The sequence below is a fragment of the Rhea americana genome, unplaced genomic scaffold (assembly GCF_003343005.1).
Source record: "Rhea americana isolate MKP2758 unplaced genomic scaffold, rheAme1 scaffold_237, whole genome shotgun sequence".
Classification (NCBI taxonomy): domain Eukaryota; kingdom Metazoa; phylum Chordata; class Aves; order Rheiformes; family Rheidae; genus Rhea; species Rhea americana.
The window spans coordinates 472,705-487,980 of NW_028186354.1; the positions used below are offsets into that span (position 1 = coordinate 472,705).

The following is a 15,276-nucleotide window of genomic DNA, read 5'->3' on the forward strand; positions in this document are numbered from 1 at the left end:
GAGGAAGGAATTACCTGTGAGAACTTCCCCTAGAACCATCCACATTTGTATTACCAATGCAACATTTTTCAGCATACACTTGGTCTACCTTTTTCAAATAAATGTAAATTTAGTTCACATGCATATAACTTAAACATATCCTACTCTGGCAACAAATTAAAAAGAGAACAACACTTGAAAACTTTCCATGCTCCAGCGATGGAACATGATTGGTCTGAGAATTTTTCTACATAACGGAGAAAGCTATATTGTATGTATTTTAGACTGACAACTCACACAACTCATTACACCTGTAACAGCTTATGCATTTTTAAGAAGTCTTTTCTTTAGCTTCTCAGATGCATTCCTTCTTTGCGCATAAGATCTCACTATAGTCATTAGTAAATTTTAATTAATTTTTTTTAATCATTGCCTCCCTAACAAACTGACTTCACGTATGCAATCATTCAAAGAGGAGCTTATTTGCTGTAACAAAGAATCTTTACTGAAGTCTTTTGACACAGTAAGAACCAGCATTACTTGTGCAATGTCTTAGTTGGGGGAGAGTAGAGGGGGAAAAAAATCAAACAGCTTTCTATGCATCACAGACACAGTGCAACTCAATTATAACATTACAGAGATTGAATTAGTCTTGTGCTATATTACCTTTTATAAAACATATTAACACAAAAAATGAAAATGTTAAATAGGACCTTTTACAGTGCTTTGCAGATCACCAAATGACCACTTGTAGAGCTAAGAAACATCTAGCACCCTGAAAGCCCAACCAGGATGAAAGGCACACAGGTCTTTTAAATAGGAAGCTGTATACTCTGCTTCTGTAAAAAAAAAAATCGAGCTTACGTACTTTTATTATTATGTTAAAAAATCAGGTACACAGAATTAAACAATAAAAACTGCAGAAAGCAAAGCTAGCCAAGACGCAGGAAAACACAGACGCTCAGCAACGTCACTGTTGTCCTGTCAACACTTGGTTCTACTCCTCCATTTTGTTCCTGTTGTCATAAACACTGCAAAACCAATGCAGTGACGCGTGTGACAACTTTAAAAAATAAAATGTTGACTGGCAGAGGAAATAGAAGAGAAAAGCAAAATTTTGGCATAATTGCCATTAGTTCTGCCCCTTCATTACTAAGATGATACAGAAGACATGACAGCTTAATGGATTCAGCACTTATCTGGACTTTAGTGTACACATTTGGGACTACTACTACCGTCTCTAGCTGTCCAGGCTAAATCAATCTGTCACACTAACCTCAGACTGCCTTTGAAAGCCTGCTGACAAGATGATGATAAAAAGCAGCAAATTTGCTAAGCAGTCAAGGCCATCAAGAACACAAAGACAAATGACACTTTCTCCATCACATCTGTTGTTTCTATAGCTCACAGCCTAATTCAAGGTCTGTTTTTTTAATTTTAAAAGCTTCAATGACTAAGGCCTTATAGGCCTCTATTTCATTGAATCAAAGACCAACTCCATTTGGCAAATGCAGAAGAGTCAAAATTTTACAGTGAGAACCTGACTGACAGACAGAACCTCGCAGAGATCAGATGACACTTTGTGGAGATCAGGCTCAGAGCTGTTTCTGGAGGCCTGTCAGCATCAGGTTCTGCTGAGTATTAGATAAAGATAGAAACCTAYCTTGTACAGGGATTTTCAAACCAGATTTAGGAAGAATCTATCTAAGAATTAAATAATAACAACATTTTTAAGAGTTCCAATCAAACAATTTTTTTTGGTTACAGTTATGCATCTCCARACACCAATTTGCATCAGCAGAATCCCTATAAGATCTGAAGAGTTTCAGCAGCATAAAACAAGATAAAACTTACTACCATCAAGGGATATAATCCCAGCAAAAATTCACTGCTTGGCATCTGTTGTAAGTATAACTAGAACACACGAAAGAAGTATTAGACAAAGAGCAATTGAACAAGATTGAAAATTTGTGATCTTCATTTCTATTCAGAGCTTGAAATCATTTGGCTGTTCTCTAATTCAATGTTGTAATATTGCAGGTGAAGGGATAGGTTGCCTGTCAGGAATGGTAACCTTGTGAGACAAGTTAAATTGTTTTTAGGAGTGGAAGAAACTACAGTAACACATTTGTCATCATTAGACAATCAAGTCCTCCACAGTAACCATATCCAACAGCTGGACAGAACTGCAGGAGAACTGGCATGCTGACTAAAAAAGTCCCTCTTCCTGTTAATAAGCAACTCCCCAAAAGTAAAATGTAATTTTTTAAAAAAGAAAAAAGTTACAACAATCATTTTTGAAACATTTTAAACAGTTATAGGTCTGAGGCTTGCCCTGAGTTGATATTCCTTTTTTTTTTCCTCCTCCCCTGTTTTTTCTCATTTTTGTTCCAGTGAAGATAACCATTACTGAAAAAGACCCTGTTCAAGAACAGCAAATGTGAATGACTCCAGGAGGAGCTGTCAAGTACACAAATCCTCACCAGTGTGAGAGAAGCAATTCTTTCCTCCTAGAATTTCAGAATTTTTCCTTTTGATACTCCCCCATCATCAAATTTTCAGCAAAGAAAAACAACAAGAAGAATGGCTGAAGATTGACTCTGAATTAGCATCTCTGTTCTCTCCTGCTTATCTCCATTATTGCTCAACTGCTTATAAACACTTACCCCAGACAGGCTTCCCAGAACCAGTTTAACCAACTGTTTCACGTATGAGAACGAAGGGGCGCAGTTACTGTTCCTTATGTGCGCACTGCAAGCATCCAAAACAGTCCGTACAGATACACGGGCATAAATGACATCTTCGCACATACCAAGGAGTATGCTGTTGAGATGATCTCCAAGTTTGATAGGCTAATTATAAACAGAAACAGGAGGAGGGGAAGAATCAGTTTTAACAGTGATGCAAAGAACATAGAAATAAAACACACTCAACATTGTAAAACGACTGCTCGTAAGACTTGTTGTCTACATTATCAGAATGTCTATATGAAAGCCATCTTCTAGGTGGTGAAAAATAGTTAGGTCTGCAGACAGGGATTCAGGATCTAGACTGAGTTCCTGTTCTACAACAATCAGGTCCAAACCAGTTGCCCGTTGCCTGATCTGCAAGGCCAGCACAGCAACTCTTGCCTTTCTCAAGGACTTAATGACTAGTGAAAAGGTTTGGAGGGGATTTTCTATGTTGCTTTTAAACATTCTGTCGGTCACAACATAGAATTCCATCTTAATTACAATATTTTGGGATTTGGTAACTTCTGTCTGCAAAGCTTATTTTTTCCAATTCCTCACTTACAAAGATTTCACTGAAACCAGATTGGCACTCGCGAGGTCGAGTGAAGTCATCAAACATCGTTAACAAAGAAGTAAAACAAAAGCAGCAGAATAACTGGTTAAGGAAGTAAAGCTTTGTACTGTACAGGACAACGTCCGTACAGCTGAAACGATCGAGGTTTAATTCTCTTCTCCCCATTCAGTCAGTCGAGCACAGTCTAAGTTGAATAACTCTCCCCAGGGTATGCAATAGTCAGCAATAATGCCTGTTTTCAGATGCTGCAAGCACCCGGACTTCAGCTTTCTGCTTTGCAACTCTCCTAAAGCATGTGGTTAGCTACAAACTACAAGCCCTGCTCTGCATTTCTCCTTGTGGAGAAATTAATATATTTTTGAAATCATATCTTAACATCAAGAATGATAAAATCCAGAAACATACCATTCAGGACCACCCTGATTTAATTAATATAGGCTTTTCCCATATATACATCCATGACTACTGCTTCTTCTCCCTATTCATATAAATCACTCTGACATTCAACTAGATGCATAGCACAGTAGTAATTCATCAACCAAGATAGGCAATCAAGGATTTAAAAAAAAAAAAAACTGAAAAACAAAAAAAATCCATAATATTAATAAATAAAATAAGAATCAACAGTAAAGATATTAATATTTTAAAAGTAAATTTAATGGAGAGCTTCCTCTTGGCATGCTTGATGAGTGCTAGTGGCTAAGCCAAAATTGTATGTACAAAAATGTAGTAATAAGGAAAAGTCCTCTCTTTCAAGATGACAGGACAAATAATTTTGTGTTGGAAGTTTTTAGTGGGCTGGAGCCTTTTTGAAGTAGGTCATCTGCTAGAAGTCATATGTGACGAAAACCTCTGCAGTGCTTTCATTATGCCCTTTGCTGGTTCCTACATCTCTGAGACAGTCAGACACCACAGTTTTCTACACCTTGTCTCTGCATTTCAGCAATTTTTTTGTAGACATAAAATAACATTTCAGCTACTTCTGAGATAAAATGAAAACTGCAACCCCTACCTTATGCTTCTGATTTTATAAAATAATCTTTTCTCTATACATGCATTTGCATGTTGCAAAGATAAGAGAAAATATTAAGATCATATAGAGCAATACTAAAGCTGTAGCTTTGTAAGCTATATAGCTCCATAAGCTATGTAACTTCACTACAGCTCATTAACTCATGTGCCCAGTGGCACAGGTGGGAGACATCCATTCTTTTGACAAGTGCCATATGAGTTGCCCAAAACCACTTTGCTCAGTAGGTTGACAGAAATGCAGGTATAAAACAATAGACTCTCTTCAGGACATCAAAAGATTGAGACCATCTCTAGAACAAGACCACAAAACCAGCATCTGTTTCATCAAAACTCCATCTCCCTCTGCTGTACAGAGCCACAGCAAAACACTGGATATTCCAGAAACTCACCCTGCCAGTTTGGGCTACTCACCAAGTCTTTGTGCCATCACCAGCATTTCCTGTTCACTTCATCAGATGTCTGACATGGCAGGGGAGAAGCAAGACCTGGCAGGTTTGGGGCACATCTGCCCCACTTGGAACCCCTTCCACCCCACCCTTGGGTGAGCTCTACATACTCTTTCTTGGCCATYGTGTAATGTAAGCATCTGCAAATGCCAATTCCAGACTCACAGAAATTAATGGCAGCATAAAGAGTAAGCTGTTTTATTATGAGTAAAGCAACAATGTTACCTAAACATTTGTTTTTATATAAGCCTAAAGTAGAAAATTCATTTTCTGCTTTGTCAACAGCTTAAAAATTTGTCTTGCAGCCTGTGACACTAAAGGATAGACTAACTCAGATATCTCCATGGAAACTATATAAACCCAATAATAATAGGCTACATTTTTTWAAAAATAAAAAAAACGCTAAACCATCAGAATACCTCAAGAAAAAGCTCCAAGCACAGGAAAGAAATCATGTTCTTCAGCATCCCAGGAGGATACTCTGCCCTGCTGATTCAAATGTAGCAGCAGTCACATTAGCTAATCTGAAGTTCTATCACTAAACCAAATCAAATCAAAACTTACTTGGCTTTGAGGAACTTCATGGTCAGCTCCCCAAAAAAGTGTCATACCAAGAGAATAAATATGGATCTGTAACAAAACGTAAGACATTTGTCAACTCATTGAACAGGATTAAATATGCAAAGCAGCCCTTTACAACAGAGCAGCTAACTCAATATCATTTTGCCTAGATATATTCTCAGCCATTAAGCTGAGTAGTCTTCTCTTTCAAATTTTTCTTCTACTTTGTCATGAGAGCTAGAGAAGCAAATCCCACCGAGTCAAAAGGTACTGCATCTCATTAGTGCCTTTAATTTTTCTGCTCAATTTTAAATCTTCATTTTCTGTTACAGTCAGTTGTAGATGTAATCCATCTGATTAACAGTCTGTATAGGGCACAGACCACAGAGCTCCTTAAAATTTTAGTCTGAAGGCAAGGTAGACCTTAGCAGGACTTAAACACTGAGCTACGTTGTCAAGAGATTCCTGAGACTGGAGTCAAAAGGGAAAAAAATGCAATGAACATAAAAATAACAGATGCAAAGTATGAAGCAGTCATCTTGACATATCATCAATATTTTAAGGTACATACGCATTATATATTACATGTAGAATTAAAAACTAATATCAACATTAAAGATATATTAATGTATCTTAAACCTATTATGTCCAATAAAGAACAGAATACAACCTTCAAATACYGTAGATTTAAGAGCACAACAAACACAGCCCTGATAGATCACTGTAACAATAACAACACAYAGACAGATAACAACTGAAGAAAGTAGTACATATTTTTACCAGAGTGTGTTAGGTAACATACACCAGCGATGGCTCTTTCTACCAAGTTAACACTGAGTTAATACTACTTGTATTTGTGCAACTTAAAGCAACAAGTTTATTAAATCATTTTACRGACAAATTACATTAACAAAAATTACAGGAATAACAATAAATTATAAGTAATTCAGTTAAGTGGAACGTTTTCCTTTCAGTTGAGGAACAGGCTGGCTTAAGTCCCAGCTATATAAATTGATGACAAGCTCTGTTCAGGCTTAAGTACTCCCCATACAGCTTTTAAAGCTGTGAATAAATTGAGTGTGCAAAGGTAATTGATGGACTGAACAAATCCTGTGAAGTGAAGACAAATTCTTCTTTTTCCTGTATTACATATGCAGAGTCGTTAGAAGTTGAAAATGAAAATGAGATAWAATTCATCTCTGCACTGAAAACTTCTAAAGTCTACCGAAGCCAAGAAGATATATTCTAGAAGATTCAGAAAAAGAATAAAGCATAAACGTATTTGCTTTCAGACCAGATTGCATGAAAGACATTATGTCAAAACTACAGTTATTACACTGCACAGGAATATGTAAATATGACATATTCCTATTATGTGTTGTCTTGAATTACCAAATTGGAAGAACTGCACCAAAAGATAAAAAAAACTCTTTGGTGACCCACATAAAAACACCATGCCATTTAGCCTATATTCAAAACAAGGGACTGAAAGGCAAAAATCTGCACTTTCATTTATTGTCAAGTATTAGTTTAGTCATCCTGCAAGTAGCTCTCTGAGGTCCAGTTATGCTGTGCARAAGGACGTACCCTTAATTGCTAACAAAAGAAAGAAAAAGAGAGGAGGGAAAAAAGAAAAAAGAAAAATACTATTTCCTGATACATTTCAAACAATCCAAAACGGTTGGAAAGCCAAAAACACCTACACAATTACACTATCAAACAATCTATGAAAAGTCATGTCTCTCATCTTGTTTCCTATAGAAAACAGATAGAGCACGTCCTTCAGTTCAGGGTCATCTTTTCCTCTTCTTTTGCAAGTACTGCACCTTTGTGCTTAAAGTCATTAAATATATTAACATATTTATGTATTTAATATGTTCAAGGTATATTATTTATGTATTCAGAAGAGCAGTAACAGCTCTACGACATCGTAAGGAAGCAATTGCTAGGTACACTGAAAGTCAATTTGTTACCAAAAACTACTTTTAATTCAATGTGCTTTATTCATACAACATTGGAATTAAATATACTCAGAGAAGCACTCCATCCTAGACTTCTGCCACTTAATTGTAAGGGATGGTCTCTCTCTAACACAGCCTATGAGTCAGAGCAAGACACGAAAGATTCCATCAGCATATGGCTGTGACCCATGAGATACTGCCAACATGCGCTTACTCACTGGGACAGTTCAGTGCATCTGGCTGACAAACACTGAAGACAGAAGAACGGGATCAGTTTGTCTGTATCTGGACAGAAGTGTGCGAGGTGGTTGTTCTCAGACAGAGGAAAATAGAGAGACATCATGATTTTTATTTGTGACAAAGCTGGGGCAGACGAGGAAAAATTTCTTTGTAATTGTGCTCAAAGGGGAAGCTAAGGAGACAAATTGTGCGCCAATAGCAGTCTTGTACTTGGGAGCTGTTGAGACAGAGTCTTAACGCCAGATGCAGGTCTGCAGCCAGCACTGTGCGCAGACCATGGGCTCACCCACCAGTCCCTTCTCACAGGGCGGAAACACTGGCCACTGCTGTAAGTCTCTGTTCCCTGAGAAGGGCAGCATAGGACAGAAGCCACAGAGAAGCATTAAGGGTTCCCCATTAGTACCAGTGCCCTGCTCATCCAGAACCTTTCAAATACTGAGCCAGTACTTCTGTATGTATTACCAGTAGCTTTCAAGTGAAATGGTGGGAAATCTTCCTTACGCATCCAGATAAAACAGCTACACAGAAAAAGGTAAATTACTTTCAGAGTAAAAAAAAAAAAAAGTCTCTTAAACTGCATCTAAAAAGTCTATTACTAAAATTCTCAAACTTCAACATAATAGAAGATATTTCCAAAACAGACAAGTGTGTCATCCTCAGCAAAAGGATTGCTATTATTATTGCAGAACCGTGTAACGAGATCTCTAAACCATGAGTTCTAAAAACATGCTGGCTTACTAATTTATCCGAAAACAGYTTTCAAAATAAAAGCGAAATGAAGCATCCTATGATGTGGCTGTCCATCATATTTCAAGTTTTACTTATTGAGGTCTTGGAATATAGCATTTCATAGCAAGTTGCAAGCCACTATTAAATATAAAGCAAAGAGGTATCCACTACATACACATTAAATGCATTTTTAGATTTTGAATGCCTACACTCACTCACTCTTCATCCAGCTTACTCTTAATTCATACACCTTAACTTAAAAACAGATAAATAGTTACTTTGCTGCTATGCTTGTATCTGACATATCCCCTCATGATTTTCAGCCTGTTTTCTAACTGCTTATCAGGGTTTGATAGCCTTAGGCCAGGCCAGACGGTTTGGGGGTGGGGGGAAGGAGGGAGAGGGGCACTGGGACACCACTCACACCAGCCTGTTTACCCAATCATCACTGGCTGAGGCTTGTGCAGCTTTATGTCAAGTTCCATTCATATGAGATAATATCACACACAAAAACTAGGCAAAAACATCTATTGTAAAGTTGTGTTGGTAAAAGTCARTAATTTAGCTACTCTCAAACCATCAGTAACTATTAGGAGTTTTTGTACAATACAATGTAATACACATACATCTTAAAAATTTTTACTCTTCTGTCTCTCTGGATGAGGTTAAATATAACCTCTGATTCAAGAGGAAGATAACAGGCACCTCTGGAAAATTAGACCACTTGTTCAAAAATTTTTAGTTTGTGTTTCTGTTATTATGCTTTTAATGATTTCCCCAATACAGAAATCAACACTAAATTCATTTCTGGAGTTCATCATTCATTATTATTTTGAATGATTTGCTTACTGTATTTCCAATAAGCTTTCAACTACATTCGACTTGTTTTGTATTCCAGTTCACTGAATGTCATGGAATCAAGGGTATGCACTGACTATCAGTTTGTCTAAGATTTATGACTGAATGCACTGTTTCTTTGGGTGAGCAGAAAAGAAGTCATAACTTAGAGAAAAATGCAACCCTGTCACTGTCTGTTAAGAGGCCATAACAAACAGGATTTTGTTCTGCTTTCAGCAGCTTCCAGACATGGTCTGATTTCAGAACAAGAGCTAAACAGAAAAATACCCAAGATTTCCATTGAATGAGTTTAGCAAACTACAGTGAGATCTAATAAACCCCCCMAAAAAAAAGAAGTGTAAATGAGGTAACGCTTAATGTAATCAACATGTGCAAAGACAGACCTAAAAACACAAACTGAATAAAACAAGTCAAATAGTGTACTGTTCTACATCCAGTTAACCTAAATGCAAGGGGAAAAAAAACAGAAAAAAGGATGCATAGGTAAGTTACTTATTGGTTCTAATAACTTTAAATWAAAGTTATAACAGGACAAAACATTTCATAAAAAGCAATGGAAAGAAAAAGAAATCACTATTTAGAGGTCTGATTTTATGCCAATATTAACATTTGCTTGTTTTTGCTAGGTTATTCTCCCAAATTCAGTTGTTTCCTATTGTTTCATTCTTGAACTACTTAACCAGGATCTCTTTAGAGTGGTGCATTTTACCTCAAAGAATTTTTTTCCCTGTTACAGCTAGCACCTCCCTTCCATACAAATAAGGAAAGAAAGCCAAGAGAATCAACATGGTGGAAGCATTTCACAGAAATGTATTATAATGAGTAGCCCCCAACCCAGGAGTTATAGCTGATCCCTCAATTCTAATATTGCCACTATGTCCAATTAAATTTCAATTTATGGTTGGGTGGAGTTCTTCTTTTCAATCCTACCTCTCTCCTAAAGAGATATTACTTCCTATAGCTCTAAAGAAAAGCCTGAAAAATGATCCAATGAAATGTGACTCAAGTCACATGTCCCTAAACTCAGAAAGAAGATGGAAAAGGGGATGATCCAAACTGGTCTATTTTTAAAAAAAGTTTTGTGATGTTTAGCTTGAGACATGGACTCTACCTCCCCAAAATACCAATATGTGGAGCTGCCCTCTTATCTAACCAACAACTGTGGATTTTAACCAAACTAAAGAAATAAAAAAAGAAAAAAAAATAATGACAGACAGAACACTACTTTTCAAACAGCAATAGGCACCCACTCTGAATTCTCATGATCACAGAATCACAGAATGCGTAAGGTTGGAAGGGACCTCTGGAGATCATCTAGTCCAGCCTCCCTGCTCAAGCAGGGTCACCTACAGCATGTTAGACAGGGTTGCATCCAGGCGGGCCTTGAAGATCTCCAGAGAAGGAGACTCCACAGCCTCTCTGGGCAACCTGTGCCAGTGCTCCGTCACTCTCGCAGGGAAGAAATTCCCCCTCACSTTCAGGTGGAACTGCCTGTGCTTCAGTTTCTGCCCATTGCCTCTTGTCCTGTCACACGGGACAACTGAAGAGTTTGTCCCCRTCCCCTTGACACCCTCCCTTCAGGTACTTGTACACACTGATAAGATCCCCCCTCAGTCTTYTCTTCCCCAGGCTGAACAGGCCCAGCTCTCGCAGCCGTTCCTCACAGGGCAGGTGCTCCAGCCCTTTGATCATCTTCGTAGCCCTATGCTGGACTCTCTCCCGTAGCTCCAGGTCTCTCCTGTACTGGGCAGCCCACAACTGGACACAGTACTCGAGATGAGGCCTCACCAGGGCTGAGGAGTGGGGCAGGCTCACCTCCCTCCACCTGCTGGCAACACTCTTCCTAATACACTCCAGGATACCACTGGCCTTCCTGGCCACAAGGGCACATTGCTGGCTCATGGTCAACTTGTCGTCCACCAGCGCTCCCAGGTCTTTCTCTGCAGAGCTGCTCTCCACAAGGTCAGCCCCCAGCTTCGACTGGTGCCTAGGGTTATTTTTCTCTAGGTGCAGGACTCTGCACTTCCCTTGTTGAACCTCATGAGGTTCCTCTCTGCCCAGCTCTCCAGCCTGTCCAGGGCTCTCTGAATGGCAGCACAGCCCTCAGCTGTCTCAGCCACTCCTCCCAGCTTGGTRTCATCAGCAAACTTGCGGAGGAGACACTTCTTCCCTTTGTCCAGGTCAGCGATGAAAAAGTTGAACAGGATGGGACCCAGTTCTGAGCCTTGGGGAACTCCACTAGCTGCAGGCCTCCAACTGGACTCCATGCCATTGATGACRACCCTCTGAGCTCTGCCATTCAGCCAGTTCTCAATCCACTTCACTGTCCACTCGTCTAACCCACACTTCCTGAGCTTCTCTAGCAGGATGTTAGGGGAGACAGTGTCCAAAGCCTTGCTGAAGTCAAGGTACACAACATCCACTGCTCTCCCCTCATCTACCCAGCCAGTCATTCCATCAYRGAAGGCTATCAGGTTGGTTAAGCAGGATTTCCCCTTGGTGAAGCCATGCTGGCTATTCCTGATCACCTTCTTTTCCTCCACATGTCTGGAGATGACATCCAGAATGAGCTGTTCCATCCCCTTTCCAGGGATGGAGGTGAGGCTGACCGGCCTATAGTTGTCTGGGTCCTCCTTCTTGCCCTTTTTGGGGACTGGAGTGACACTGGCTTTCTTCCAGTCCTCAGGCACCTCTCCAGTTCTCCAGGACCTTTCAAAGATGATGGAGAGCAGCCTGGTAACAACATCTGCCAGCTCCCTCAGTACCCCATGATGATAATCATTGCTTCCTTTAAAAGGGTGCAAGAATCTTCATTTGGCAACTCTTAGCACTTAGAAATCCACAAAAAATATCCCTCTACTTTTTGGTAAGGTTTATTCGTTCACAGAAGGTTTTTGAGGCTTTTTAAGCTACTATTTGCATAGAAGAGATGTTCTGAAATTGCAGTTTCACAAAAAGCTGTTTAGAATGATTTAGACTGATACAGAAAGCTCTTAAACTAGTGTTTAGAGATTYAAATATACTTAATCATGAGATATGGCAAAACCTCAATTTGTCATATTGTAACCTCATGTAACCTCAATTTTAGCGATTTCCAATAATGATAGCAAATATGAGGCATTCTATTTGACAGCTTTGAATTGGGCTGCTGGTCTTGATGCTTGGCAAATGCCAAGAAGAAGAATATTGCAAAAGGGTTTTTTGGAAGAAGAATACACTAGAACCAATGGTCAATCTTAGTCTTACTAATTTCACATAATTTGCCAGGACCCTGAATCTACAAAAATGAAGTATTTCTGAAGAAATGTCATGTAGCAGATAGAGTATTTTTCCTTTAAAATGTCCTCCACAGAAAACTCACGTACTACCTTTACTACAGACTACTGACGTATAAATTATTTCTGCACAGCCTGGATTTCAACAGTTTAAAACTAATAAAACTGTACGTCAGCTTTGCAGCTTGAGAAGTTATCTACGTAAGTATTGTAAATTTGGAATTGAATAGAACTAGGTATGTCTTTGTTTTAAAAATGAAGTGATGTAATGGCAGGCCTATAACCTCATAACTTATTTGCGGTTAGGAGCAGTAGGTTTGCAAGATTTTGCAGCCCATGTTCTGACTAGTCCTAAAAAAATAGACATAGTTAATCACACTCCTGTCCCTTTTTTTTTTTTTTTTGATAACCATTCCCAAAGAAAATTGTTATGTACCATTGCAATAGTTAAAACACCACACACTTAAATTCTTCTTATGGGATATAGACATCTAAGAACTCAAGTAGACATTTCACACACATGAGTGTGGGAGGAGTAATTCACAGATCCCATTGGCAAGTTAAGGCTGTCCTTCACTGCACACAGTCATGACTACTGCACTGGAAACAGCCACCTGAGTTAAGGTTTTGAACAGAGAACAAGAATGGTGGCAGCAATTTTTCTTCAAATATTCTTGTACCATACTAATGTATCACAGTGGTTCTTTTTTTTTTCTGCTGCATGCAATATACATGCAAAATCAAGTACTGCTCAACCAAAAAAATAAGTTAATTCATTTCAAGCTCAAAGTCTAAAGTGTCAATATAATGTTAAAGCCAAATGACACAAGTGAAAGGGTTTGATTCAGTTTATATCTGACTGTATGCATAATTTATGTAAAGCCAAAGCAACATGCAGAAATGCATTTCAACATGCAATCATTTCCCAAGGAATAGAGTAATACTCTTGCTGCAGTCTAGAGTCACAATTTTGTCACCATCTTCCAGTCAGTAAAGTTATACTGATGATATGATTCACACAGCCTTAATCAGAGAGGATTGATTAGCATTGCATAAGCAGACAAACACTAGTATTCAGTCACCACGTTATGCTCTGTGTCAGGCCACAGAGGTTCCTCTTAGTGCTTCCTCTCTACACGATAAAGAAACAGCACAGCATCGCTTTTAAGATTAACAGTTCTCTAACTTCTTACCAAAAAGGGTAAGGTATTGAATGAACACTGGCACAGAACAAAGAATGCAATCAACCTGGAAGAAAAAGATTTGATTTGCTCACAAATTCGCCATTTGAAAACCTTTTTTTGATCTTTTTTAGGGCACATTTTGTATGTTAATTCTAGAGCTGGCACTGGAGACAGTGTCAATATCTTCAGAGTTGTCTCTACTGATAGGATTGAAACAACAATTCTAATACTATGACTGCAAAATCTGGCAGCTGCAGCCTGCTTTAGTGGTTCTGAATCTTGCATTGATGCCACTGTTATTTTTACTAGTTCTATTCAAACTTTCATTCCAGGTCTCCCCGATTGCTTAGTCCTGTCACAGATCAGATTATAAATGTGCTTTAATCTATGATTAATTTCAGCTATGCTGTAGGGCAAAAAAGGAGATCTAAAGGCCTATAAACCAAAGAAACGATAATTTTCAGTAGTTATTTACTTGATATGGTCCCTAACAACCCTGACTATGCACAAGGTTCAGACAAAAAACCCAAAACACCAACACCCTGCATGCACAAAATATTCAACACACAAATGTGTTTTGACAGTCTTTATCCACATAACAGTAATTAATGCCAGTAGCAGTTTCCTCTGGAGTAAGAGTATGTTGCTCTTCTTCCTGCAGCGCTGCCAAACGTTACAATTGTTCTCACCTTACAACAACGCTGGCTGCAGCTAGCTTCCTTCTCTAGGGATTATTGATCCAGAGAAGACAAGGAGATGGAAGTACAGCTCAGTTTACTTCTAATTCCTACATCTAAATACCTTTGACTAGGCCAAGAGGATAGTTTTCTAGGGAAAGTATTACCATTGGCAACAAATGATAGGAAAACGTCAGAGAAGTTAGTAATTTTGACTGAGTGTATCAATGACCTGGAACAGATCGCATACACAAACCTTGCTTTCTTGAACATCTACCCTTGGGGAAGCAGAGAAAAAGGAAGCTGGAAAGGAACAATTTTGCACACAACCAAAAAATATTAAGTAAAACAAAAAAAGTTTTCTTTATGTCCAAGAGGAAAAAAATCCCATTTTTTGAAGTCCTGCCTTGCTTGAGTAACTGCTTTAACTCCCAAATATTTTTTTTGTCTTAAAAAAGTTGATGTTACTAGAATCTTTTAGAAAAGCAAGGTAATGTTGCTTATTACTAGTAAGCCACTCAATGCAGCCACTGCTCAAACATGACTATTACTAGAACAAACGTAACAGGGACATGCATGCAGACAGCTCTTCATAGGCACATATAACCACAACCATTATTCTGCTTTTATGAACAAATAAAAAACTAAGAGTATCCATTTCCTCCCACAAAGCAAATCAACAATTAATGACAGAAATCAAAAACGATGGGGAGACTAAAAGAACAGTTTAAAGCTACTTTGTGAATTATCAATAACAAAAAAACAAATAGTCTGCAATAGAAGAGACACTGCACCTTTTCAGCATCTGTAAGAGAAGATAGTGACTGGTTTTGCAGAACCTCTGGTGCTGTGAATGCTCGCAGGTCTTGTTGGGAAAAATTTTCATCTGTAAATGATACACTGCCAGATGGAAGCAGCAGCAGAGACCATGGAGAAATGATGAATCCCAGAGCAGTAGGATCAGCTGTATTTGAAAGAAAAAAAGTGATACGAAATTAAAAAAAGTAGTAGGTGTTACCGAAACAAAG

General features: G+C 38.5%; 1 protein-coding gene across 2 annotated transcripts in view; it reads right to left on the minus strand.

Moving 5' to 3' along the window:
• Window positions 1-15,276, minus strand: part of PTPN13 (protein tyrosine phosphatase non-receptor type 13) — a 111,899-nt gene that overhangs the window by 77,374 nt on the left and 19,249 nt on the right. For both annotated transcript variants that reach the window (XM_085306284.1, XM_085306283.1), the window contains exons 3-5: window positions 15,043-15,212; window positions 5,328-5,393; window positions 2,646-2,831 (exon numbers count right to left, since the gene is read on the minus strand). In XM_085306284.1, coding sequence (XP_085162410.1) covers window positions 2,646-2,831; window positions 5,328-5,393; window positions 15,043-15,212 — 422 coding nt within the window. The remainder of the gene's footprint in view (window positions 1-2,645; window positions 2,832-5,327; window positions 5,394-15,042; window positions 15,213-15,276) is intronic.